Genomic DNA, 27525 nt, shown 5'->3' with positions numbered 1-27525 from the left:
AGGCCCCTGAGCCTGCACTCCAAGCTGTATGAGTGTGTACAGAGCAAGATGAGGCCCTGGGATCTGCATGGTTTTTGTGTGTTTGTGCTGCTGAGTGTCATCTGCAGGTGGTCAGCAAAGAAGCCAGGTATGCTAACACTGGGATTGAGCAGGGTTGCAGTAGCACCTTCAATACTAGGAGCTGAAAGCTGGTGGGCATGGCCACAAGCCTGCTGGAGTTCATGAGCTATTTGGACAATGCTCCCAGGCACGTGGTGTCATTGTTTAGGTGCTCCTGTGCTGGGCCTGGAGTTGGACTCAGTATTCCTCATGAGTTCCTTCCAACTCAGGATATTCCTACTCAAACCATTCTGTGAGTGCATGGTTCTCAGCACAGTGTTAAATTGAAATCCAGCTCCTGGCTGGCAGTAAAGGAACTACATTTATCAGTCATCCTTCCAAAAATTTCAACGTACTTCTGGTTTTGTCCTGTTAGATCCTTCCCACACGAATTTCCTGTGATCAGAACTGGAGCTGGTCCTTCTTGCAAATCTGGCTCCAAGAGGGGTGGCTTCTGTGGCTGTCTTGGGTCAGCTCCCAGCCAGGAAGAGCTGGAAGCCAAGCACACAGCATTCTGTCACTGTTCTGTCACCACACACCAGGATCCATGGATTAGCCACTGCCACAGAGCTCCTGCTGGGGTGACCTTGCTACTTCATGGTGTATTTATGTTTGATAGTAGAATGCTTTTACCATGGATCCTACAGTTTTGTACTCAGATTTCATTTGTCTTGAATCTGGGTAAGGAGATACTGTCAGAGTGTGTGTTCTGTGAGAAACCTGCTTTTTCTGTAGTTCTGTTTCTTCCTCTGAAGTGATTAGAAATGGCAGACATGGTGGTTTGGTTTGGTTGGGGTTTTTTTTTAATTCCTGGCTGTTCATAATCCCATCCTGTTCCATATTCCTGGGATTATTTATTTTTGCTTTCTGCCTAAAAGAAAGGGAAGGTTACAAGCAAGGTGGGTCAGGTTTGGCTTCTCTCCAGGAGCAAATGGAGTCAGCTGCCAAAAACTCCAAATGTAGCAGCAGGCTGGAAGTATCACATGGATCCAGGAATGGGGATGCATCACAGCTGAATCTTCTCAGAGATCTGTTGTTTGGCTATTTTTATTCAAAATTGTCATGTTTGATGAGGGAGGTCAAATAATGAGATATCTACAATTTTAACTTTGAAAATGCTATCAATATACTGGGATTCTTATGAAATGGTTGTTTAGTTTTTATGAGTTTAGACTCCTAAGACAAATTATTTTGAAGTTATTGGAAATGCACGTATTCTGAAAATCAGAAAATGAAAGAGCTGGTAACTGAAATGTGTTGCCCAAGATGAGGAGTAGCTTTTTTAATGTTGCTTCAAGAAATGTATATGGAATTGTATCTAGATGAACAATTCTGTGTCCAGAGGATTAAGAAAACAGCCAAAATTCAAGTTGCAGAATTCCTGGTGTAACCAACCCCAAATTTCCCTGTCTGGGACTCTTAGAGTGTAGTAACAGACACCTAACCTTATATAAAGCATGTAAAAGATCAAGTCATTAAAATTCAGCAATTTCTTTATGAGGGCAGGATTTTTTTCTGTGATAAGACTTTCTGGTTTTCACTCAAAATCACAAGGGATGTATTTTCTTGATATTTAGAATTACCTTTTTTCTTGGAGGGAGAATAATTAAGGAAGGATTCCAAAGGGAAACATCTGGAAAGTTGTGACTGGATGGTAATTAAATTAGGAGCCTTTTGTCAGGCTTCTCACAGCAGCAAATATACATCTAGAATGAAAAGATGCTTTACTAAGCATTTCTGTGTATTACTCATTCATATTAGTTTATGTGGTTAAAATACTTGCTTTGTAATTACTGTTTCATTGAACTTCAGAGCACCATGGGTTTTTTTTAGGAATTAGTTCTCAAAACAATTGGAAAGTGAAGAATTCCCTTCCCCTCAAAAAGAGTAAACAAGGAAATCAACAACAACAAAATAAAAAGGGCTTTATTCAGGTGTGATGAGATAACATTGACCTGTTCAGAACAGAAATATTTTTTCAGTGGAATAGGAACGGGATGAGATGCTCATGGATCTTCTGCTGTAGGTAGAAGGCTTCCTTACCTCTCATGTCATTCCAAATATTGTAAGTAATTGAAACTTGGCTCTAAGTGTGTTCAGGCCCTAATGTGTAGAAGTTATTCCCTTAACCCAGCAAACAGCAGCAAGAGGGATTTGTGTGTGTGAATATCCCATTCCTTTGGTACACACTTGGAAACTTGGCTCCAAGTGTGTTCTGGCCCTAATGTGTAGAAGTTGGAGGTAGCTGAAACTTCAGGTGGGTTCTGCCCTAATGAGTAGAAGTTGGAGGTAGCTGGAACTTCACTCCAGGTGTGTTCTGCCCTAATGTGTAGAAGTTGGAGGTAGCTGAAACTTCACTCCAGGTGTGTTCTGCCCTAATGTGTAGAAGTTGGAGGTAGCTGAAACTTCACTCCAGGTGTGTTCTGCCCTAATGTGTAGAAGTTGGAGGTAGCTGAAACTTCACTCCAGGTGTGTTCTGCCCTAATGTGTAGAAGTTGGACGTAGCTGAAACTTCACTCCAGGTGTATTCTGCCCTAATGTGTAGAAGTTGGAGGTAGCTGCAACTTCACTCCAGGTGTGTTCTGCCCTAATGAGTAGAAGTCGGAGGTAGCTGAAACTTCACTCCAGGTGTGTTCTGCCCTAATGTGTAGAAGTTGGAGGTAGCTGAAACTTCACTCCAGGTGTGTTCTGCCCTAATGTGTAGAAGTTGGAGGTAGCTGAAACTTCACTCCAGGTGTGTTCTGCCCTAATGTGTAGAAGTCGGAGGTAGCTGAAACTTCACTCCAGGTGTGTTCTGCCCTAATGAGTAGAAGTGGTTCCCTTAACCCAGCCCAGGGCAGCAAGAGGGATGTGTGTGTGTGACTGTCCCGTTCCTTTGGTGCACACCCCTCCTGTGTCACACGAGAGAGAGCGGCGCGGAGCACACGGAGCGCGGCCCGGCGCCGTGTTCCTGGTGCTGGGTCATTGCCATTCCCCCATTACAGGCCTGTCATCATTATTTTGACCACAGACACATCGTCAGCATCAGAAGATGAGGGCTCGTTGCGGCGGCAAGGGCGGATCGGCTCCACTCCGTTCCAGAGCCATTCCAACGTAGAGCCCTGGCTTAACCGGGTCATTCAGGGCTCCTCCACCTCATCCTCTGCATCCTCCACCTCATCTCATCCTGGAGGGAAACCTGCTGCTGCTTCCAATACAGCTCCTGCTGCCGCTGTGCTTGCAGATCTCATGGCACACACGCAGATAGGTCAGTAAACCTGCCGGTGTGGTTGGAATGAAATCAGATTACAAATCCCAAAGCAAGGCTAAACACAAAGGTCTTCACCAGGAGATAGCTGTGAATGGCCTTAAAATGTGCAATTCACAGACCAGGTAGGTATGTGTATGTATTTAACCCAAGGCAGTTGCTCATGAGATCTGAACATGCGTTCTTCTTGGTAAAATGCTTGCTTTACCAAGAAATTAAGGTTCAGTTTTAGTGGATTCCAAAGCACAATTTCAAAGGAATCCTGGTTTTGGTGCATGCTTTCCAATCTGCATGTATTTACCCTAAACAATGTCAGATTGTGTATTTCAGATATGATTCAGTTGGTAAGCACCCAAAAGACAGAAAAACACACAGAATCTTTGGGAAGGTTACAAAATCAGAGGTACTAATCATTAGGGAAATTTTTTGCTGTTTGTACAAAACTTTTAAAGAAACATAATATTTCATATTCCCATTTCCAAGCTTATTAATAATAAGAAATTTGCAATTTTTTTGTCCTTGGTAGATGTAAGAAAGAGAATCTGTCACCACTTCACTTTGAGCAATTCTGGATTTCATATTATGGATTAATAGAAATTATGTTTAACTCCTTTAAATGACAAAGTCAATTATGGCTAACCTTTTAAGCTTAACTGGGATTGGTGAAATTCTTAATATAGTTGTAAAAACTTGAATGATACCCAAAATATAGCACTGCATCTTGTTATATCTCATTCCCCAGGCCAGATAGACCTATCTGTCAGGACTGTTTGATCAACAACATACAAAATCAATACCTTGTATGCAAAATCAAGGCCTTACTAAAGAGTTCAGAGTCCAGCATTTAAGCAGCTGAATGTTGGGCTGTATGCAGGTTTAAAATTTCATTAATGGGAAATAATTATAGTATCTAGAAGAAAGGAAGCTCAGGGATCTTTAAGAGCTGATCTATTAAAAATATTCATAAAGATAAAATTGGCAAAAAAAAAAAAAAATGCATTTTCACATAAGAATGATCTTCCTCATGTCTGCAGTGCTTGCCATGTTCTATCAGTTTTCATTCCTAGCTTGGTAACATTCATGCATGGCCTGTATCAGTTCAGTTGGGACATTTTTCCTGTCTGCATGTATTTTCCTAGGTCACAAGAATATGAAAACTGACTCAGTTCTTACACTGCAAACTTTTATGACTCTTGATAAATACTCCCATACTTTCTAAAAGGGGCGTTGATTTGTCCTAGAGCACAGAAGATGAGTTTATTTATTTTTCAGATAGTGTGCTGATATCAGCAATGTGAAAGGCATCTTACATATCTTAATTGCCATGCCCTACTGAAATATTCTGTGTTTTGGTTGTGTACTGAATAGCTATTGACAGTTTTGAGATGTTGGAGAATTTAAATTTAGCAGCTTGTTCCCTTACAGCTCATCTTCTCCAGCCTGCATTTTTAATGGTGAGCTCAAACTAAGTTCCCAGGCAGTAAACTGCACTGTTGGAAAGGCAAGGTTACAGTATTTAGTGGAGTCAGATAGAAATGTGCATTATTTTTAACATGTTTGTCTTTCACTTAAGAGCAGCAAGGACAACCCTTCATGCAGGGGGGATTTTTTTTTCTTTTGTGTAATAATTTTTTTTTTTTTTTAATGAATAAGGCTGGTGGTATGTCCTGTTTTTTTTCAAGGTCACTATATCATCTGTGGAGTATTTCCCACCTTAGCTCTTAGAGCAGCTGGAAGTACAGATCACCATGGCTTTTAATTCTCTGTCATATCCCATTTATTCTTCCTTTGGACACTACTCTCTTGCATTTATCTCTGTCTTGTCATCACTAATGGAAAGGTCCTTCAGTCTGAATCCAATTAACCTTTTCCTGAAGTCATAAGTCTGCTCACACTTTCTTTTTTAACTCCTCACCACTTCTCTTACCCTGCTGTGCCATGGTATTTCTGGATGACACAAGCTAATAGCATGGGGTCTCATGGGCATTGGTTAATAAAATGCTCAAATTCTTAATTAAGCTAATGTGGTTTTTATCTGAGCATAAATCCTGAGAATTGAACCTATTCTTTCTCCATACCTAGTGAGACATTGCTAGTCCCTGGAGGGTTTGTCAGGTGGGAAGTGGGAACCAGGTACACTTGTCTCTGTGGCCAGGCTGCAAGAATCCTCTGGTTTGGTACTTTGGGAAAGCTAGGGGAAAAAGAAAACAAAAAAAACAGCCAAAAAGCAACTTCAAAAATATATAGAACAGAGTAAGAGTATAAACATGAGGCAGGTGCATACATGGGCTCTTTATGGTCCTGTGCAGTGGTTTTACAGGTCAGCTTTACACAGTTGTCATCTGTGTGGTTACTGAATGCTGAGCATTTTTGTGACAGATGAAGTAACACTTTCTCCTTCATGTACCTCACCCACATGAAAGGAATTTAGTCTCTGCAGTGCAAACATTGGCATTGCAGTGACTCAAGTGGAAAGGATGGGAATGGATTTAAATTTTTCTCCTGGTGATCCCTCTAAAACCACTTAGAGCTGGGCTTGTGGCTTTTGTATCAGCTCTGGAAATGTGGGAGCAGTGCAAGAAGCACTTGCTGTCTTGGGGCTGATCAGTGCTTCATAGTGTGGGGGATTGTGTATGTATTTCACTGCACTGCCCAGATCTCCCTCTGCCTGCAGTTTTTCTGGCAGGATTGTGACATGCTGACATCCTCCAAGGGCTGTTGGCAGCTCCAGCCCTGGGCAGCAGGGTTTTCTCCAGTTCCTCCCTGCTGCATTCCTATTTTTACTCATCGATTCTGCATATTTCAGTCTTCCTGTTCTTGTTGTCTGTTGTTTAAACACTTTTTGTAAATATTGCCATTTCCTAAACCATTCCATCCAAAACCATTCTATAACCATGGTTACATTTTTGGAATGATGATAGCAACTAGTGATAGGACAAGAGGGAATGGTTTTAAATTAAAAAAAAGAAGAGAGACTCAGATTAGGAAGAAATTCTTCCCTGTGAGAGTAGTAAGGCCCTGGCTGGCACAGGTTGCCCAGAGAAGCTGTGGCTGCCCCATCCTTGGAAATGTCCAAGGCCACATTGGACAGGGCTTGGAGCAACCTGGCCTGGTGGCAGGTGTCATGGGTGTCCCTGCCCATGGCAGGGGGTGGGACAAGATGAGCTTTGAGGTCCCTTCCAACCTGAACCTCTCCTTGGTATTCCTCAAGCATTGCTCTACAGCCAGGAAATGGGGCACAGCTCCAAGCATAGCAGGCTCGTCCCTCCAGGTTTTAAGGAGGTTTTCAAGCCCCTGTGAGGATTTATGAAATGGCCTCATGTAAGAAGCAGTGTTGATTCTGTTGATTGTGAAGGTGCCTGATGAGCTGCTGTGTCTGTCTTGCATTTCTGCAGAGAACCACTCTGCCCCCCCTGATGTGACCACTGGCCTGGTGGAATACCTGCACCACGAGCGCCCGCAGGTCGCCTCCGTGCGAGGAGTGCCCAGAGGCTACAGCAGCAGCATTCTGGAAACTGCAGATGGTGATTGCATTGTACACCTTTCCATCTGTGTCCCCTTGTGTATCTTCAGATGCATCTTCATTTTACATTGCCTCAGAGCTTTAAATTTTGACAAATATAAATACATATATTTACATGTAATTTAACATATACAAATGAAAATCAGCATTTAACATGTTTTATGTTGTGATTGTTTTTACAAACCTCATAAAAATATTGAAAGATTCACTCATTTTTTCCAAGCATTCCGGTGCTTTCAGAATGGAATGCATCTTAAGGTGTGTAGTAAATACCTAGATTGCTGGAGAAAAGGACATTGTTCATGTTTCAGTTGAAATCTCATGAAGGGGTCAGTGGTTTGAAAAGCTAAAATAATGCATGAGAAGGTGTCTGTGTCAGCCAGGTAACAGCATTGTTGGAAAGCACATAAATCCATGGTTGAAACTCTTACTAGTTAAAGCTGTTTTCTTCCAAACACGGTACTCATCCTGAATGACTTTTCCACCTGAAAGTTGTGTGTTTTAGTGTATTTTGGTTAATATATGATAAATAATAAGTCTTTTCCATTTGGCAGGTGTTCCAGTGAACAGCAGAGTGTCCTCTAAAATCCAGCAGCTGCTAAATACTTTGAAAAGACCGAAGCGCCCGCCTCTGAAGGAGTTTTTTGTGGATGATTTTGAAGAGCTGCTTGAAGGTTAATTTTCTTTCAGATACATTTTTTACCCCTTGTGTAAGTGGTTCATGACAGAACTGATACATAGCAAGTGCTGGTTTCTCTTCTCAATAGAAAACTAGTCATGGTAAAATTAATACAGTGGAGCAAGAAAGGTCATTATGTTATCAGAAGTGGAAGATAATCTTGAATTCAACCTTCTTACTCAGTGTGACATTTCTGAGCAGCTGCCAATAGAGTTCCCCTACTATTGGTTTGATACTTGTAAGATACAATGTTTTTGTGGTTCTAGTCTTTTGCTGAAGTTTCTCCAGATGAGCCTTCATTGAGGTGCATGTAATTGTAGAAAGAATCACTTGGAACCGTTAATTTTGCTGGTTATCTACATTGAGCATTTGCTAACTTCAGCCAGGACTTTGCTAACTAAGATCAAGATACTTCACTTTCTGGAGCAGCTTAGAGCAGGATTTTAACAGAAGGCCTTTCTTTAAAAATATATTGTTAGCCAGGCACAGTGTCATTTTTCATCACCTGTTGAGAATTCAGTGCAGTGAAAATCAGTGTCCAGATGTCACTGAAGCAGTTGTCTCTGATAACCCTTCTTGACTTGGCAGAGGCTTTCATTGAAATAGATGTGGAGAACAAGCAGCAGAAAACAGCAGCTTTCCAAAATAGAGAGAAGTGAGCTAGGGATTCAAATTCTGCTCTTTTGATAATGTGGAATCACAACTCTGAAGTGATGGTCACTGTTTTTTGGGAAGCCAACAGATGATAGCATAGCATCATCATAAAGTGGAGGAGAAGTGTTGATAGCTGTGAAGAAGAGGTGGATGCTTTATAGAATAGCCTGTGAAGTGTAACTTACACATTTTGTACAGATTGACATTTCCCTTTTACTGTGCTCTGCTTTTAGTGCAACAGCCTGACCCAAATCAACCAAAGCCTGAAGGAAACCAAGTGAATGTACTGAAAGGGGAACCCCTGGGGGTGGTGACCAACTGGCCCCCCTCACTGCTGGCTGCCCTGCAGCGCTGGGGAACCACCCAGGCCAAAGCCCCCTGTCTGACAGCGCTGGATACCACTGGCAAAGCCATTTATACCCTGACCTATGGTACGTGTTGGAGCCAGCTGCAAGGAGGCATTAGGTGTTCTCCATGAAACAGCAGTTTGCCTTGCTTCAGAGGGACTGCCTGTGCTTGTGATGCATGGTTGGAGATTGCTGTAGGAATGGAAATTATAAATTCATTGTATATGAAAAACGGTTTTAAAGAAGTTAAGGAAGAGAAAATGTTTATTGCAAAACATATTGGTTCTTTCCTAGTGGCTATTTGTAAATCTCTTAGAATTGTGTGGGTTTTTTTCATGAAAGAACACTAAAAATAGCCCAGTGTAAACTGGGAGGTAGAAACAGATTACTAAGAATGCACTCTTCACATTCCCAGAGGAGACATTCCATTTTAACATCCTCTTGCACAGCCTTATAGAGAAGACTCATACCTCAGGAGCATAATCAGGATGTTAATGGTGGGAAGTGAAACTTGCCTCTATTAATGACTTAGAAGTATTATAGTAAATTGCATTTTTGGGGAAAATAACTCTGTCCTTCAGGATAGCTCACTCCAGCATTTCCTTGTATAATATGTTAGAATGTTGAACTTTATTGTTTGCATTCTCTCAGATGAAGGATGCAGGAAATATAGCTGAGCAGCTGCAGTAATTTAATTACTCTGCAGTGGAGCTTTGAGTGTTGTTTAGAATAGCATGTTTAGTTTTACATTTAAAATTTAAAAAAAAAAGGTAAATCAAAAAGAAGCCAAGTTCTAAATTGTACTTGGACTCAGCCAACTGTTCTGATACCCTCATGCTTAGTGCATGTTTGAGGGATTGAGATCTGCCAATTAAGTGTTAAAATTTTAGTTTGTGCTTCTTAATTTCTTCTTTTATTCTTTAGGCAAGCTATGGAGTCGAAGCTTGAAGTTAGCCTATACCCTGCTAAACAAGCTAACCACTAAGAATGAGCCCCTGCTGAAGCCTGGAGACCGGGTAGGCTGCTGTTGGAAGTGGTCCCTATGGATGAAATAGTGAGGAACAGCTTTAGCTGAAGAAAAGCCTTGTAATAAAATATTGTAATAATATATTGTGAAATAATCATTACTGTGACTTATAATAATACACTGTCTCAATACTTAGTATTTTTCTGCCTGGTTATCTATGAACCTGGACATTGTTGTGAAAATTTCGTTCCACAAATTAAAAAGCAGCCCCCCTTCTCTGCCAGATGACAAATAAAAACTTTTCTTGTTTTACTATATTTTTGTAGGTAGCTCTTGTATTTCCTAATAGTGATCCAGTTATGTTTATGGTGGCATTTTATGGATGTCTTCTGGCAGAACTTATTCCTGTCCCAATAGAAGTTCCACTGACAAGAAAGGTAGGCAGATACATTCAACATTTTTATGGTTTGATAAATGAAGTGTTGGTCTCTGTGTGTGTGTGTCTAAATCCTACAGTCCTTACATGGGGTCCTTCAGAGCCTGCTCTTTAAAAAGCATCAGGTGGACTGTTCAATGTACATTCTGTACTTGGAATTATATACAGTATTCAGTTAAGGAAAGGGGGAAGTAATATTAAGCTAATAATTTAAGTATTTTAGGGTATGTAATTGTAGAAATTATTTAAATTTTTTTTTTTCAAAAATATGTGCAGAAGTATTTCACTGAGTATATTAGAGATAGGTTGTTTCTTCAGTTCTGATGCTGAGTAATGAGGCAGGCAGAGACACCATAGTTACTGAAATACAGTTATAATCCTTCACACCTGGAGATTGTTAGCAAAGAGCTAAAAAGCTGTAGGCTCTGCTCCTCAGTGTGTCAGGACTCAGAAACAGCATCAAACCAGTTTTCTGTTTTAGCAGAATTTATAAACATCCTATTGGGTTGTGGAGGGATGTACAGCCATTGCTTCTGACACTGCTTTTCTTACTAGATCTGCTGCAAATCTTAGCTAGCACTAAGCAAACTTCATTTTCTCAGTCATTTCAAGGTCTTATGGGATTGACTTTTGTTTTTTCCTGTGATATAAATGACTTTTGTTTTTTCCTGTGATACAAATTGACTTAATGTTTTCTAAACATGAAGAAGTTACAACAAACTGTCCAAAAGCTTTGTTATTTGTAGTTTTGCTATTTCCTTGTTTCTCTACAGGATGCTGGCAGCCAGCAGATTGGATTTCTTTTGGGCAGCTGTGGAGTCACGTTAGCTTTAACCACTGATGCCTGCCAGAAAGGCCTCCCAAAAGCTCAGACTGGCGAGGTGGTGACGTTCAAAGGTGTGGGTTCATTTTTTATGGGATAAAAAGCAGGTGTACTCATTGTTGCTGTCAAACTTGAGTTTTTGGGTTTGCTTGCATTGTTCTTACACATAAAGAGCTGCCTTGATTGTCATTGCAGTACTCTGTGCTGTTTCTTCCTCTCCAGCAGGGGATTTTGCTTTTGCTTGCCTCCTGTCGTTATCCTTGAATACTGGGGAAAAAACTCTGATGTTTGCAACTGTGGTGACAGTAGCTTTTCTTTTTCTTTGAAGGCTGGCCTCGTCTCATTTGGTTTGTGATTGATGGGAAGCATCTGGCAAAACCAGCCAAGGACTGGCATCCCCAGGTCCGGGACGCCAGCGCCGAGATCGCTTATATCGAGGTGAGGCAGTGGCATGGGATAACTTCTGTGCTTACTCTGTCATGGTTCGTGATCTTTTTTTCCTCTAAACTCTGGATACAATAGAAGATAATATATATGTATGTATCATGTTTTATATTATTTTATATATAATGTTTTCAACTGTGAAACAAGAATGTTTCCATCAGGCTGCCAGGCAGAGTGTCAGTTGAGTGACTGTGTAGAGTCACTTTGAAGATGGGGAATAATCAGCATTTGGGGATCCCCAGGATAATTTAATTGGACTAGGCAAACAGGTTTTTTTACCATATTAATGTATTCTATGGATGTAAATATATTTTTATGCTAGCTTTTTGAATTTAAAGAGCTGGATTTGTTTTTGTAATGTGTTTTCTCTTCACTACTGTAAATTTTCTTGGTTTTGTTGTTAATCTAATGCTTGCATACACTTTCTCTTCTCAGTACAAAACAAGTAAAGAGGGCAGCACAGTGGGCATTACTGTATCTCATGCCTCCATGCTGGCACACTGTCATGCACTGACTCAGGCATGTGGTTATTCAGAAGGTAAGTTAGGTGTAACTTTAAAAGGGTTCTGACAGCTTTGCATCTTCAGACAATTCACGTTACATAATCATGTCTGCTGTCTCCAGAGAACTTTAGATACAGAATAGTCACTTCAGCTGCAAAGGGAAAGACAAACTTGCTCATTCCTAAAGGGTGTGATGTGTGAAAGAGCGTTAAGCCACCTGTGAAAATGTAATCAAGGAGGGGATCTTCCTCTTACCTGATCATGTCCCACAAAAGAACATCTCCCCAGGGATGTGAACACAGTGAGAGATCTGCTTGTTTACAGTCATTCTTCCAATGAACAGCCAAGAACTGCACTTGGTTGTGTCCATCTGTATAGAGTTAATCTGTGCTACCATTTAACCAAGTACTTCCCTGCATCCATCCATCCTACATCAGTGATGAGCAAGTTTTACCTAATCAAGACAAGATATCCCTCAAAACCCAGGGACCAATTCATTAAATGAACCCTTGACTTAAAATCTTTGATTGTTATTTGTTTATTTTTGAATCACATAAGATAGTCAAATTCCTCAGAGAAAATATTCAAGAAAATTTAGTAGAGCCGTGGTGATATTTCTTACTGGATCTAATTCTTTCAAATCCAGATTAACTTTTTCAGTTCAGCTGAAAAAGTTAGCTTCAAGACTAAATTTTCAGTCTGCATAGTTCATTGGCAGATGGAAGGGGTATTACAATGAATCAAGATGTTAAATACCTTGTAATATTCTAGTCTAGTAATCATAATTCAAAGATTATTGCAAGAAGTAAAACAAGTCACTTAGAGCTTAAGCAGCCTATTTGTTAGAGGCAACAGAGCTTTGGTTTCTTAGCAGTCATGGAAGTTTCAGAGTTGCTTGAACAAATATTTGTAGTTTTTAAGTATTTTTATAAAAATGCTTTTTAAATCTGATTTTTTTTTCCTTTGCTTTCAGCTGAAACACTAACAAATGTCTTGGATTTCAAAAGAGAGGCTGGCCTTTGGCATGGAGTGTTAACGGTGAGTATTGCAAGAAAGGCAAAAAAACTGCAGCAATTTGCTTCTTTCACTGGTAGTGTACTGGTATCAGAATGAGGCTATAAATTCATCATTTCTCTCAAATGGTTTTTGTTTCAGTATTTATATTTTTCAGAATAAACTGTTGCTTTTGCTGTACCTTGTGTAGCATATTTTTTCAGAGTATAAGCATAGTTTTCACTACCAGTTAATTGTAGGAGTTATGCTGTAGCTGTGATGATGGAGGGGTTTATTTAAGCATTGATACATGTTCTATATTTTTTAAGCCACTTGGAAGTTTATTTTTGAACCTCTTTCTTGTAGAGTGTTATGAACAGGATGCATGTCATCAGTATTCCCTATGCATTAATGAAGGTTAATCCACTTTCCTGGATACAGAAAGTCTGCTCATACAAAGGTACCCTAAAGGCTGTTTTAATTCACCCATCTCTTTTTGGGTTAGTGAAAACAAATTAAATTGTTTGTACAAAATGTCTTTGTATCACACTGATTACCCCATTTCAGTATTCTGTGTGCTCATAGTTTCACTGAGGAGTGATGTTGATGGCTTCTTCTGAGAGACCTTTAAAGAGACTATGTTTCTTAGTATTTGAATTTATAGCAAACATTCAAATTCTGTGATCAAGTCCATCTGGTGTATAACTATGTTATGTTGTATACTATAACACATGTATATTGAGTATACACGTTATAGTAGTTGAATTTTTGGCATTTTTATTTGTTTTCTACATTTGGAGTGTCATAAATTTTGTGTGTAGTTTCCGAGGTTTGTGTAAATACACAAGAATACTTAGATAATTTTCTAATTGGTCTTGATTTTGTTGTGCACATGCAGCATAATTCTTGTTTTGACCTGCAGCCCGTGTAGCAGTAGTAAAATCCCGTGATATGCACTGGTCACTTTTGGCTCAGAGGGATCAGAGGGACGTCAGCCTGAGCTCCTTACGCATGTTAATAGTGGCAGATGGAGCCAATCCATGTGAGTATGGATGTGTTTCCTGAGTGTCAGTCTGGCCAATACTCTTTCTTGCCCTGTGTCAGAGCTGATGCCTGGGGAGTTAAGCAGTTTGTTCTGTAGTAAAACTATCTGTGTGCCAGTGATGCCACTGCTTTTTCTTTACTTTAATTTGCACTTCTTGGCTATAATTACCAGTGTAAATTCATTTTTTGATCTTCATGTCTTCATTAGCGCTATACTTTTCCTTGAATTGACTTGAACTGATACCTACAAGATATAAATATAGATATAATCCACTTTGGGCCAAGTGCTAGAGGCCTGGTAGAATTGTGAAGGTATGTCAGAAGCATTTGGTATTTAAGTGCTGTGACTTGTGTATGAAACAATCAGATAGGAGCTGTATAAGAGGTTGACATAAAGTTACCCTTAGTGACAAAGTATTCTGATCCCTGAAGGATTTTCCATGATGCTAAGTTCTGGTGTGTCCTGCCAGAGGAGGAGTATGCAGTTGGGAGTTTCATTCAGTGTAGTTGTTAGTCACTAGGAGTTCTTTTTCCAAATCTGCTCTCTTACAGTGAACTGGAATGCCTTTCAGACAGTTGGAAAGAGTATTTGGTTTGTACATGAATGCAACAGTATTCATATAACTGAGCTGAGAGTGGGCACACCTTTGAATTCCTGCAGCTCAAGCTTTCCTGCTCTTAGAAAAATGTTTCTGATAATGTGATGGTTCTTTCTAGGGTCAATATCTTCCTGTGATGCATTCCTGAATGTGTTTCAGTCCAGAGGTTTGAGACCAGAAGTCATCTGTCCTTGTGCTAGTTCTTCAGAGGCACTGACTGTTGCTATTCGCAGGTAATTCCCTTTTCTGAGAAGTCAACTGAAGCTTTGCTTGACTATTGCAATGTGTCCTAGAATCACAGAATGCTTTGGCTTGGAAGGAGTTCAAACCCTTCCACTACACCAGGTTGCTCCAAGCCCCATCCAACCTGGCCTTAAACACTTCCAGGGATGGGGAATCTCATGTTAAGGTGATAGGCAGAAAATACCATAACCCACATAGAGATTCACAAAGATCTAGGCAGAGGAAATATGAACCTCACAGGTGCCTCCTTCACTAACAGATGGGTGATTTTTGTTTCTTTTCTTAAAAAAGTTTAATATTTTCTAAGAATAGTCAGGCAGAAGGTGGTTTTTTTCGTGCTTTGGGAAAGTTAGGTCTCATCCTCACTGAAAGTATTGGAGGACCTTTTAAAATGCCCCCCAAAACAAGACTTATTTATTTGGGAGGAAGAAGATGGTGAATTCTCAATCAACTGCTTATGTACAATGATTTGTAAACAGGGGCCTAAAATAAAAAAAAAAAAAAATATTGTAGCTGGTCTGAGAAATGCCATTGGATTTCTGGAGATAGCAAGGAATGCTCTGAGAAAAAGAAATACTTTAATTATTAATAGACAAATGGATGGGATATGCTGGATTTTTTGATAGCAGTTCTGATCAAAATGTGCCTTTTCAGAAAGTCAACTTCAAGAAAACTTGAAACCAAAAACTTGGAAATTTTGCAGAGTTTTGTTTTAGCTCTGTCTTCATTTAGTTACTATATAAGTCTTGAACTCTTGTTTGTTCAAAGTGAGAAACCATTCTCTTTCTGAACCTTACCAAGCCTGAGAAACCATCAGAATGTTTTTAGTAACCCTCTCACCAGTATTGGTCTGTTGATTCATATCTAACTGGACTTTCTGTCTTCCAGACCTTCTGAACTGGGTGGCCCCCCTCCAGGAAAAGCAGTGTTATCCATGAATTGTCTGAGTTTTGGTGTGATCAGAGTGGATACAGAGGAGAAGTTGTCAGTGTTAACCGTGCAGGATGTTGGGCAGATTTTGCCTGGAGGTAGGAAAACATTTTGTGTGGGTTTCAGAATATTCCAAATAAGTTATCTTTGTATGCATGGAATGAATAAAAATGTTAAACACCTTTAAGGTAGTATGAGTTATGTTTTGACACATTATCCAAACACATGATGGATTACAGAATCATGCACAATAAAACTGAATGGCCATAGATTTTGGTATGGGCAAGTGCTTTTGGCTTGTTGCAGAATTGTGTATGGAATGGAGTGGAGTGGAATAGAATAGAATATTTCAGTTGGAAGGGACCTCATCTCAGACCCTGCAGAGGTGATGGAACAGCTAATTCTGGAAACTGTTTTCTCATGCCCATGGAGAACAGAACAGTGATCAGGAGTAACCTGGGTTAACCTATTTCCTAATGACATCTCTTTGCAACACTGTGGTTCCTGAATCAGGTAGAGCTGGGTATTGTTCCTCAGCCCATTAAGTGAAGCAGAGTCTTTGTCTTTGTCTCATCCTTGTTGTTCTCACTTGAGATCCAGCTGCATTTGGAGAGGGGAGCACTCTGAAGAAGGTTAGTAAAGGTAGGGTGCCAAAGCAGACCTAAGACTGTGAACAGTGAGATGAAGGACTGGACACTTGCTTGCCATCTACTCCAGCTTTTAGGCTGGCAGTTTCATGGCACTGTCTGCTCTTGTGTGTTTGGAGAGGATAAAATACAGAATTTTGCAACTCTCCTCACCCTCAGATTTATTATGTAATTACCAAAGAACCTGGTTGATTCTGGTCATGCGCTTGGCACCTTTGGCTTTGCTATTCTTGGTCTCGTTATGAACTTCCTGCCTTGCAGAGCTGTGGTTCTAAAGTCCTGCTCTCTCTAGAGCATTTACTCAAGGTAAGGTGGAGACTCAACTTGTGTGATTTCAGCAACAACCTCTTCTCTGTACACCAAAGCCCTGATACAAACAAGAGGAGGTAGACAGCTTCCCACTCTGCTGATGAGAATTTCAGCCATTGTGTGCAAGTCTCATTGGTGTTGTTGAATTTTCCTTATTATCCCCAGAAGCCCTTTGCCACCCCTGAAGTCAATGGTTCAGTTGTTATTGAACTTAAATTCAGTAGAGCTTCCTTTTGGTGGAGGCTGAGCAGATCTGCACTTCATACCAAAATGAAGCAGAGAAGTCACTTGGTTGTTGTGTAGCTTTTCTCAAGTTTTTCTTTTGTATTAAGACCATTTGAAGTTGATTTGAAAGTCCATAATAAATTCAAAAAAATAGTGATTTTTCTACTTTGACTTGAATATAGATGGCATCTACTGCTGTCTGTTTGGGGTGTCCGCACTAGTGCTGTCCCCTGGAAACCTCACTGAAATTCACCTGTGCTCCCAATGTTTTCTCTAGATCATAGGTTAGACACAGGGACACAAAGGGACCAAGTCTGAATCAGGTAGTTCAGGTAGTCATGCCCTTTGGTGAACTGACTGAGCTTAAACTCAATATTGCTGCTGTTCAAAAAAGTGGTATTAGGTGTAGGATCAATTGAAATCTTTGTTTGGATCAGTTTATCTCATGTGGCTCCACTTCTATGGCCCCCCTGCTAAAAAACCAGGCCATGCAAAACCAACACAGGATGCTCCTGGCTTTGCTGTAGGCTTGCTCTCACAGCAAATGGTGCTTGACTACTACTAAGATACACAGCTGCTTGCAGCTACTCTTCATATTCAATTGTTGGAGCTGTAAGTCCCCTGGGTTAATTTTCTACAGAGCATTTGCTCAGTGGCAGCTTCAAGTCTGCCTTAGGATGTTGGAAAATTTCCCTGTATGCTTATGGTTAAGTAATTTCACCTCATGACTTGTCAAAACGTTATGAGTTTCACCTTATGAGTTGTCAAAAAATACATTTCTGTCCTTGTGAAATGCCTGATGGAGTAGTCAGAGGGATCTGTGAAAAAACCCTTCTCCTTTGTCAAACTTCCTTGGAGCATTGTCTGGCAAATCTAAGGGATGTGTCTGGGTTAGGGGGCCACTGGCAGGCAGTGATAACACTACCATTACTTTCTACATGAGTAACAAGCATCAAGTGACTTGTCTGATTGTGTGAGGGGAGAACAGTTAAATGTGTATGAAGTGTCTCAGAGGGATATGACTTGTAATTGATGGCTGTTGCTAGTTAAAAATACAATAGTAAGTGGTTAAACTATTTGTAGGTTAAGCAGAATTTGGGCAACTTAATTCATTAACTCCTTTAAAATTCTGACTAGCATTGAGCTGTCAGAATCTGGGGCAGATTTACTTCAGTTTATCCACATTTTAAGAATTCCAGCAGAAGTTTCCCTGTACATTACTTAATTCAGAATATGCCTTATAGATTTCATTATTAAGGATAATTGCTAACTTTTTTCTCCTAAAAAATCCTTTGGAGTACGAAGCAAGTCACAAGACTAGCAGCTACTTACAGGAGTGTGCTAAGTGAAAAAAATTAATGACTTAAGTAAATGAATGACTTAGTTTCAAATGAGTCTGCATGTACATTCTAACAGTGGAGATACTTGTTCCTTACTTGGTAAGATTTATGCTTTCTCCTGTGTAGTATTCATGGAGGGCATGCCCTTGTCCATTCTGGCTTGGTGTTTGGCATACAGGAGAGAGCATACCACCACCTGTTCATTGCCCCTCTGCTGGCTGATGAGGCTTGCTCTTGATCTGCTTTTGGTTTTGTATTTCTTTCTGAAAGCTTCGTTCCATCTTCTGATCCCCACTGAACTTGGAAGTCTGCCCTAGCCTTTCAAATACTTTGTGACATAGGAGCTCACATTCCTGAATTTCATTTGGAAATGGTCAAGCCAAATGGTTTTGCTCTCATTGCCTGTGAGGATCTCTAGCATGCTTTATTCAGGAACTCTCTGGTTAAAAGGTCACAGATAAAATGTCCACTCACACCCTCCTTTTCTTCAGATCTTGCTTTTTTTTTGTTCTGAAATGCTGAGCTCACCTGCTCAGGGGACCTTACTCAACAGAGCCATCAGCACCAGGGTCATGTCACATGTCACTGCTGTTTAACCCACAGGCCATTCTTGATGCCACATTCCCTTCACATTCATTATCTACCATGAATGCCCATCACAAGACTCTCAACAGAAGTGGAAGCATCCACAGAGAAATCTCCTCTTCAAAGATAGCATGGGAATTCTTAAGAGAAAATCTGGTATGCATTCCCATGGAATCCTGTTCTGGGGGAATGATGTTTTACCCCACCTGTTGACCATCTTGGGCTATTTTGCATAGTTTCTATCTGGCATTGCTAAATTTGGCTCCTCACCAACATTCAGTTCATTTTGTTCAAATTGGACTGGTAAAGATGGTAGGGAGAGTGCCAAACCTCTTTTCTTCTGCACGTTTTCAGCCTCCAACTTTCACATCAACTGGAATGTGATTGCTGTGTTATCTGTCATCTTGAAAGCATATTATACCTACCTTAAGTTTGAGCCTGGATATGTTGCTTAGTGGATATTTTAACTGTAGTTAAGTTTGTCTCCCTTCTACTTCCCAACCAATCCTTTCCATTCTTTTACCAGGATCCTTCTCATGTTCTTTCTTTGACAAGAGCTATGACAAGAGCTTGAACCCAAAAGTTATAAATCCCTATAGCCTCTAATCATACAAAGGCTGGTTCCTAGAAACAGTGCTGCTGCAGCAGCTACTTTGTTACACTCAAGCAGAAAACTTCACTTTGGCATCAAATCTTGGGCTTCTGCAACATCTTCTGCAATGAACTCAATTATGTTCTGGATTGTGACTGCATTCAGTACCTTTTCTGGAACTTAAGGGAGATGGTTCTAATTTCCTAAATGTTGGGATGCTCACATTGTTTCCAGCCCATGGATGTCTTGTTTCTTCTGTCCATGTCTGAGTGAACATTTGCCAAGGTTCTGGTAGTTAGCACAAAACATCTTCACTGCAGAGGGGTCTGCTTCCTTTACTTCAGTAGAAAGAGTTGGTACAGAACAACTTAGTGAAACTTTCAGGTTTTTTTCTTTAGCTTGTGGGTTAACAGCACCTCTTTTCCATTCAGCCCTTAGAATTTATCATAATCATCAGATCTGTGTTCCTCAGGGCTTCAGTCTGTCACACAGCGGCACAACAACCACTGCAGAACAACTTCTCTTGGAGACCTGTGCCAGTGCGCACTTGGGATGAGATGTTGTCTTCCAATTTAAATGTTACACTTTGGATGCTCATGATCACCTCCAGAGTCCAGATTTATCTTCATCCTCATCTAGGAAGCTGGCTTGCTTTATGCCTATTTCCCTTTCCAGAGGAGCAGGAAGAGATTCAGGTCTTCTTTGATATCCCCATATGCTGTTTTTCTCAAGGATGAGGTTTCTCTGGAAACCCTGGAAATACCTTCCACAGTGATTTTAGAGGCATTCCATCTTGGCATTTTAGTATTTTTCCTAAGGCTTCATACTTCTAGAAGAGAAGTTCTTCCTGAAGAATGTAATGCAAGGGTAGCCATTGTATTGATCCACTATGAAATGCTGGAAAGGGAAGAAGAGAGCACTTCCTGAGCCTCATCAGTACCTTTGATCACAACCTTCTGCTGTACAGGCCCCTGGCATTCTTCTTGCATTCCTGCTGTGCTAGTCTTGAAACATCCAGAGCTGAATCCACTCTTTGGTAGGGCATCAGCATCATCCTTTGCACAGCAGGATTCTCATCTTCTGCCAGGATACTCCCTGGCAGGTTTGACTGCTGTGAGTCACCATCTTTCAGAATGTACATGTGGACTCATTTGAAGAAGGAAAGCTTTCCTGGCAGGAATCTGTGTTCTTCGTGACGTGCAGTCCACATGTACATTCCTGTCCCATCTGCTTTTCCCTTCTCTTTAATTCTTTTTCAGATGCAATGCTGTTGAGAGAGACTGAAATGGTGGTAGATGCACTCTCTTGTATGTCACACATGGAGCAGGAAAAGGAGGAGAAGCGAGAGTAGAGGCTCCACAGATACTGCAGAAGGGCAGCCTTGCAGTATAACCTGGCAGGACAGAACTGTGCCTGCTGTTAGAATGTACCTGTAGACTACCTGTATCATACATTGGTTACTGGTAAGTATTTTTTTTTTACTTGATCAGGGTGATAGGGTTGTCCTTTGGCTTTGTGGATGGAGCATCATTTAGGGCTGCAGGCTGATCCTTTGGTTCTTCCATGTTTGTGGATGCAGTGAGGGCTGTACATTTGTTAATGCCCACAAACTGTGCTTTCTCCAGTTACTAACACTTCTCTTTGCATCATTGTTTAAGTGTTACATACAGAATTCTGATGTTTGCTCAAGTTATTTCCTGTAGTAATAAACTATTTTGTCAGTTCCAATTTACCATTGTTTTATTTTTTCCCTCCTGAATTGCAGAATGTGGGTTTTACATGACCAGTAGTTCATACTGTAGGTTTTAATTCCAGACATCTAGTACACACATAAAATATCCAGAAACTGTACCAGAGTTTGAGTAGCATCTCTTTGCTTGATTACCCAAGGTTATCATTGCACGGTTCCAAACAATTACTAATAACTGCTAGCTGTTCTGATGGGTAATTTTTATGAAACCAAGATAATTTAGAGGTTGATCTATTGGTAGGGTGAATAATGGTCTCACCTTTTCAGACCTAGGATGTTGGCAATTGGAAGGCTTCTCTAAGGTTTGAAAATGTACCCACATATCTATTTCAACAGCACTCCTTGGTCCATGCAGGCAGCAGAGTTGGCTTTGCCATGTTGATTTTGTATTGACCTGGGTAGATTTATTGATCTCTTTCTTGATCTTGAGTCTTACACTCCCTCAGTCCGTTGTGCCTTGGATTCAGCTGCAGCTGATGTGGAGGCTGTGAAATGCTGTAAGAAAAAAGCACTGCATTTGTGAACTTAATCTTGGAGAACAGATTGCACAGGCTGACAAGAAGCTAAAGTGAGCTCTCTTACATGCTATGTTTCTGCTGTAGCTGATGAATAATTGATACTAAAATCTTTATCTGTCAGTGGCAGAGCACCATGTGTGTCAGCTGCTGGAGCAGACTAACACTGTGATTCTGTGTTCTTCCTCTGTGCAGCCAGCATGTGTGTTGTAAAGGTGGATGGGACTCCTTATCTGTGTAAAGCTGATGAGGTTGGAGAAATATGTGTGAATTCAGGAGCAACTGGGACAGCATATTTTGGTCTCCTCGGAATCACCAAGAATGTATTTGAGGTTTGGATTTCTTCTTAATTGTTATATTTCTAGTATTTCTTCTTGTCAATACTCAATTTTTTCCTTAAAGGTCTTTTGTGTGTGTTTTATTGTTTGGTTTGGTTTTTTAGTTAGTTAGAAAAAAGCCCTGACCAGGTAGACTTGGCTTCATTCATAGAATCATTACAAGACATTCTGTCTCTTACAAGAAAAAATACCAAGTCTCATCTGCTTCTGTATTCCACAGTCCAGTGTAGGGCCTGTGTGAGCATTTAAATTTATCTTAGCTCTGAATTAACACAGTGGTCTTATGTGTAGTTACCTGAAGGCATTTCAATCTTTCTGCCCATATTTTTCCTTGCAGTGGTACCTCATTTCATGTATTCTGGCAATAAAGGAGTGAAAATCCTTATCATTCCAGTGAGTGTCTGAATCCTTCTGTGTTCTTCCAGGCCATCCCAGTGACAGCAGCTGGCATGCCTGTATCAGACCAGCCCTTCACAAGGACAGGATTGCTTGGCTTTGTGGGTCCTGTAAGTGTGTACAAGCCCTCAGGGCCCTACTTTCTCCTGACTCCCAACTCTAAAATGATAGCCCTGAATTCAGCAGCACTTTGTCTCAGGACCTCCTGAAGGTCTCAAGAGTGTTGCTGGCTTGAGTCAGGCACGTACTGCCGGGTGTGAGGAGGTTTTTCTGCTGTGTTTCTAATCCTTCCTTCTTTTCAGGACTATTTGGTGTTTGTGGTGGGGAAACTGGATGGCTTGATGACAGTTAGTGGCCGCAGGCACAATGCAGATGATGTGGTGGCCACTGCATTGGCTGTTGAACCCATGAAGTTTGTCTATCGGGGAAGGTGAGTGCATTAAAAAATTTACCACTCCTGGTGCTCTTTTTTTAACCCACAGACAGTCACCAAGTGACACAGCACACACAGGAGGAATGCATGTGAACTTTTTTATGTGTGTTTTGTAGGAAAGTTAGCACTAGGTTATGAATTTGGTTGTTGAAAGGTAAATATTTGCACCTTGCTTCATGCATAATAGATTTTAAATTACTTTCACACCGTATAAAGGTAGATCTTAAAGTATCTGTTTAAAACTTATTTCAAAGCTTCTCTTAAGGCTCTCAAAAGAAGCTCATATGCTGGATATAAAACACTTCTGTCCCCTGAGTCTTTTGGGTGGCTGAGGGGGAGGAATTGTACAGCCTGTTCTCAAGACCAAACTAGGCTGCTGAAGGACCCTCAGAGAAAAGTCTCTGAGGAGAGATGTTAGCCAGCTGGAGGACAATGACCAGGCAAGAAAGGTGACACTGGGGTCCTGGCATTGTTAAATATTTGAATTAGCTTATTCAGAATGAGAGAAGACCAGGTGTTGTATCACCAGCCTGAGTGCCCTTCAGTGGTCCATGGCTCCATGTCCAGATGAAGATCAATGACAAGTGGAGTCTCTCAGGGTTCAGACTGGGACCAGCCCAGGCTGAGGCATTATTAATATTTTATCCTAAGCCTAAAACTAAGGTAATTCCCCAGGGGAGTTAAGTGTTTTCAGTGCAAGCACCTAGAGATCAGTACCTAGAGATTTGGCATATTTGTCTTCCAGAAGGGACATTGTATGTAGGGACTACAAGTCTAGGTGTGCATGATGGAGTTCTGTAGGCAAGGTTTGCACAGCCCCTACCTGTATGGAGCTATCAGACATGTGCTACATGGGTGACTGCAAACCCACCTAACCCCCAGCAGAAAGCAATTACAGCAAGGATCCCACACGTGTTCTAAATCTTTCTGTGATTTTGTGATGATCTGGCATAATGCTAGTGTGTGTGAAACAGTGCCACGAGAGGTTGCAGCCATTGCCATGTGATGATAACCATGCTCCATTCACCCTGTGTTGCACCCTCTCATTCTTCTGTCCTTTGTGTTTTAGGATAGCAGTGTTTTCTGTGCCCGTTTTGCATGATGATCGGATAGTGCTTGTGGCAGAGCAACGCCCTGACGCCTCAGAGGAGGATAGTTTTCAGTGGATGAGCAGGGTTCTACAGGTAGTCAGTCTGTCCTTTTCTCTTTCCAGGTGAATAAGGCTGATGCATGAAATGAGAATATCAGAGCTTTTCTTTTTTTTTTTTTTTTTCCATAAGCAAAACTTATCAGTATAACCACAGAGAGGTGTAAGAAGATAATTTTTTCAGGGTTCAGAATTAACAGAATTTTGTAAAAAGTAAGATTTTCTCTCAGAATGTATTTTTAACTTCCTACTACTAGGATTCTCAAAGGCCTAAAGGTGATGGGTTTTGTTTGGGTCAATGCTACATGTCTCTTCTAATTTCATACTGAGAGTTACCTCTGAAAATATTCACAAGTATGCTGCCAAATATCAGAACAGCCCCAAAAGCTTTTTTATCACAAACAACCTTATTCTGGATCTGCAACAAGAAGTATTAAAAACTTTTCCCCTTAATTATTTTACTGTATTTTCCTGGGGATGAAGGACAGAAGGAAGGGGAAGATCTGCATTTGCAGGTTTTAGAATTAATCAGTTCTCAGGAAGTGAAAAAGGAGAGATCAATTATGGAAAACTCTGGGGACAGCTGTAGGGAAGGATCCAGAGAACAATTTAAAGGAAGTTTCCTCTTAAGAGTAAGGCAGTTGAGTAATAATGGTTTCTATCTAATTTCAGCTGCCTTATCTTTTTGGAGAGGATATCTGGTATTGGGAGAAAATATTTTTGTTTCTCTTTTTAGAAGTGTCATAACTAAAAGAGACACTTAAGATTTAGGCAGCAAAGATGCTTCCCTCCTAAATTTTGTGAGTTTTATGTTCTACTGCGCTTTTGTGATTGTGCCATACATGCTAAATTTGCTGTGATATAACTTTGGCTTTTGAAAATCTCTGCACTTTTTGCCCACTTTTAAGAGACTTTCCTAATCCCTGATGTGCAGGTGGCATCCCCTTGATAGAGGGCACAAGCAAAGTCCTGGGTCTGCTCCTGCTCCCATTGAAGTCATGGCACAGCTTCTATGAGTTCAGTGAGTGCAGAATTGGACCCTTTATTTGCAAATTGTGGTGCAAGTAAAACTTTTAATGTTATAAATTAATTGAATTCAAATTCTTGCTCTAGCTACATCCCAGTTGATAATGTGAAATGTTTGTTTGTTTGTTTGAATTTCTGTGAAGGCAATTGATAGCATTCACCAAGTAGGTGTGTACTGCCTTGCCTTGGTGCCAGCCAACACTTTGCCAAAGGCTCCGCTCGGAGGAATTCATATTTCAGAAACCAAGCAGCGCTTTTTGGAGGGTGCTCTGCATCCTTGCAACGTCCTGATGTGTCCCCACACCTGTGTTACCAACCTGCCCAAGCCTCGGCAGAAGCAGCCAGGTGAGGAAAGCAGAGTATGTGCTGGTTCTGCCAGACCTGGCACCTGCAGGCTGCATTGGTGCTTGTTCCCCAGGTTCTTTTTCCTCACTTGCACTGCTGTTTTCAAAATGCAGATGTTGGTCCTGCGTTCCTTAGGTTGTTTTTCCTCACTTGCACTGCTCTTTTCAAAATGCAGATGTTGGTCCTGCCTTCCTTAGGTTGTTTTTCCTCACTTGCACTGCTCTTTTCAAAATGCAGATGTTGGTCCTGCCTTCCTTAGGTTGTTTTTCCTCACTTGCACTGCTCTTTTCAAAATGCAGATGTTGGTCCTGCGTTCCTTAGGTTGTTTTTCCTCACTTGCACTGCTCTTTCCAAAATGCAGATGTTGGTCCTGCCTTCCTTAGGTTGTTTTTCCTCATTTGCACTGCTCTTTTCAAAATGCAGATGTTGGTCCTGCGTTCCTTAGGTTGTTTTTCCTCACTTGCACTGCTCTTTCCAAAATGCAGATGTTGGTCCTGCCTTCCTTAGGTTCTTTTTCCCCATTTGCACTGCTCTTTTCAAAATGCAGATGTTGGTCCTGCCTTCCTTAGGTTCTTTTTCCCCATTTGCACTGCTCTTTTCAAAATGCAGATGTTGGTCCTGCCTTCCTTAGGTTCTTTTTCCCCATTTGCACTGCTCTTTTCAAAATGCAGATGTTGGTCCTGCATTCCTTAGGTTGTTTTTCCTCATTTGCACTGCTCTTTTCAAAATGCAGATGTTGGTCCTGCGTCGATGATTGTAGGAAACCTCGTAGCTGGCAAGAGGATTGCACAAGCCTCGGGGAGAGATGTTAGCCAGCTGGAGGACAATGACCAGGCAAGAAAGGTGACACTAGGGTCCTGGCATTATTATTAAATATTTGAATTAGCTTATTCAGAATGAGAGAAGACCAGGAAATAAACCTGAGGTACTTTGAGTGAATTTGAGTGTCTCCTTTTTCTTCCCTTTCAGTTCCTGTATTTAGCAGATGTTCTTCAGTGGCGAGCTCAGACAACTCCAGATCATCCACTCTTCCTTCTGTTGAATTCCAAGGTAAGATGCACTTTAGGTCATACTTGGAGATTAAAACCAAAGCAAAAGATTATTAGATTCTAAGAAAATTCCTTCTACAAGTCTTTTCCTGAAATGCTGCAGATTATTTTAATGAAGCAGACAAAAATTGCTAGTTAGTAAGTAGCAAAATTTTTCCACTTCTGGAATTTTATGTCATATGTTTTATTCCACTTACTGGAATTTCAGTATGCATTCTGCCTAGCTTAAAACATTGCAGTAATTGCATTTCTTGCTGGAACACAATTTTATCATATTAATGGAAGCCATGATTCTGTCTTCATTCCTGAGCACAAGGATTAACTGTAAGTCAGAAATGGAGAATTTCCTGATAAGAAGATCTAGAGCCAAAGTAGAGAGCCCTTGGGACAGCTTTGGAGTCAAATTTTACAGGAGCACTGTCACATCCTGCAGGGGATATACTGATGCCTTGCCCTGGGCTAGGCTCTGCCCTCAAAAAGATGGCACATAGAGTGACAATAAGAGCCCAGGGACAAATTGGATTTGCCTTGTACTGTGCTGTACTGCAGACAGGAGTCTTCCAGAAAGTCCAGCAGCAGTCTTTGGGAAGTGAAGGATTTGTAGGCCTCATTCAGAAGGGCAAAGGAGTTTAGGACATAGTTCAAACTTTCTAACTTTTCTTTTGAGACTGTGCTTTAGCAAAAGAAATTGTTTGAACATTGTTGTTGTTGAATTTGATTTAATTGATTGAATTATCTCAGAGTAAAGAATATTTTGAGGGAGCTTTTCTAGCATGAAGCAGCCTTTCCCAGGTCACTTTGTTCAGGCAAGTTTTACCCTTGGCATAGAGACTCTGCAAAAGGAAACACAAAACTTGGGCACAAAGAACAAATACCTGTTGGTGAACACCTTTCTTCAATAGCTGAGGACTAATGAGCTACCGTGCTGTGTGTTGACTTGTCTCTGGGAGAAACCCTCTTGGTTTACCCCTTTTCATGTCAATATCCAAGTCACTGAGCTGCTGCTGCTGTTCCTGTAAAGGTTTCTGCTGTCACTTGTCTCCTGTGCAGGGTACTGTAGCCAGCACTGCCTCGTGCATCCAGCTGCACAAGAGGGCAGAGAGAGTGGCAGTGGCGCTGATGGAGAAGGGACGGCTGAACGTTGGTGACCATGTGGCCCTGGTTTACCCTCCAGGTAAAGCAACACAGCAAAAACCACAGTCACACAGCACAAGAAGAGAAGTTCTGTTTATTAATTGGATTGGAATAATTTTTGCTAGCTCTTAAATGCAAAACATTTTAAGCTGGGTGTGGAACA

General features: G+C 40.9%; 1 protein-coding gene across 6 annotated transcripts in view; it reads left to right on the top strand.

Moving 5' to 3' along the window:
• Window positions 1-27525, top strand: part of DIP2A (disco interacting protein 2 homolog A) — an 81704-nt gene that overhangs the window by 41738 nt on the left and 12441 nt on the right. For 2 of the 6 annotated variants that reach the window (XM_054636181.2, XM_077181106.1), the window contains exons 5-26: window positions 3110-3346; window positions 6742-6870; window positions 7424-7543; window positions 8436-8633; window positions 9474-9565; window positions 9843-9953; window positions 10726-10849; window positions 11104-11213; window positions 11655-11757; window positions 12696-12760; window positions 13082-13175; window positions 13638-13757; window positions 14477-14591; window positions 15490-15629; window positions 21690-21826; window positions 22258-22338; window positions 22531-22658; window positions 23731-23845; window positions 24978-25179; window positions 25913-26022; window positions 26149-26229; window positions 27279-27402. In XM_054636181.2, coding sequence (XP_054492156.2) covers window positions 3110-3346; window positions 6742-6870; window positions 7424-7543; window positions 8436-8633; window positions 9474-9565; window positions 9843-9953; window positions 10726-10849; window positions 11104-11213; window positions 11655-11757; window positions 12696-12760; window positions 13082-13175; window positions 13638-13757; window positions 14477-14591; window positions 15490-15629; window positions 21690-21826; window positions 22258-22338; window positions 22531-22658; window positions 23731-23845; window positions 24978-25179; window positions 25913-26022; window positions 26149-26229; window positions 27279-27402 — 2736 coding nt within the window. Of the gene's footprint in view, window positions 1-3109; window positions 3347-6741; window positions 6871-7423; window positions 7544-8435; window positions 8634-9473; window positions 9566-9842; window positions 9954-10725; window positions 10850-11103; window positions 11214-11654; window positions 11758-12695; window positions 12761-13081; window positions 13176-13637; window positions 13758-14476; window positions 14592-15489; window positions 15630-21689; window positions 21827-22257; window positions 22339-22530; window positions 22663-23730; window positions 23846-24742; window positions 24830-24977; window positions 25180-25912; window positions 26023-26148; window positions 26230-27278; window positions 27403-27525 lie in introns of those variants that run through there. The other 4 variants (XM_077181107.1, XM_077181108.1, XR_013182984.1 and 1 more) reach the window with 4 other exon arrangements.

The sequence above is a fragment of the Agelaius phoeniceus genome, chromosome 7 (assembly GCF_051311805.1).
Source record: "Agelaius phoeniceus isolate bAgePho1 chromosome 7, bAgePho1.hap1, whole genome shotgun sequence".
Lineage (NCBI taxonomy): Eukaryota > Metazoa > Chordata > Aves > Passeriformes > Icteridae > Agelaius > Agelaius phoeniceus.
The sequence above is the reverse complement of the archived record's forward strand: the minus strand, read 5'-3'. Positions and strand labels throughout refer to the sequence as shown.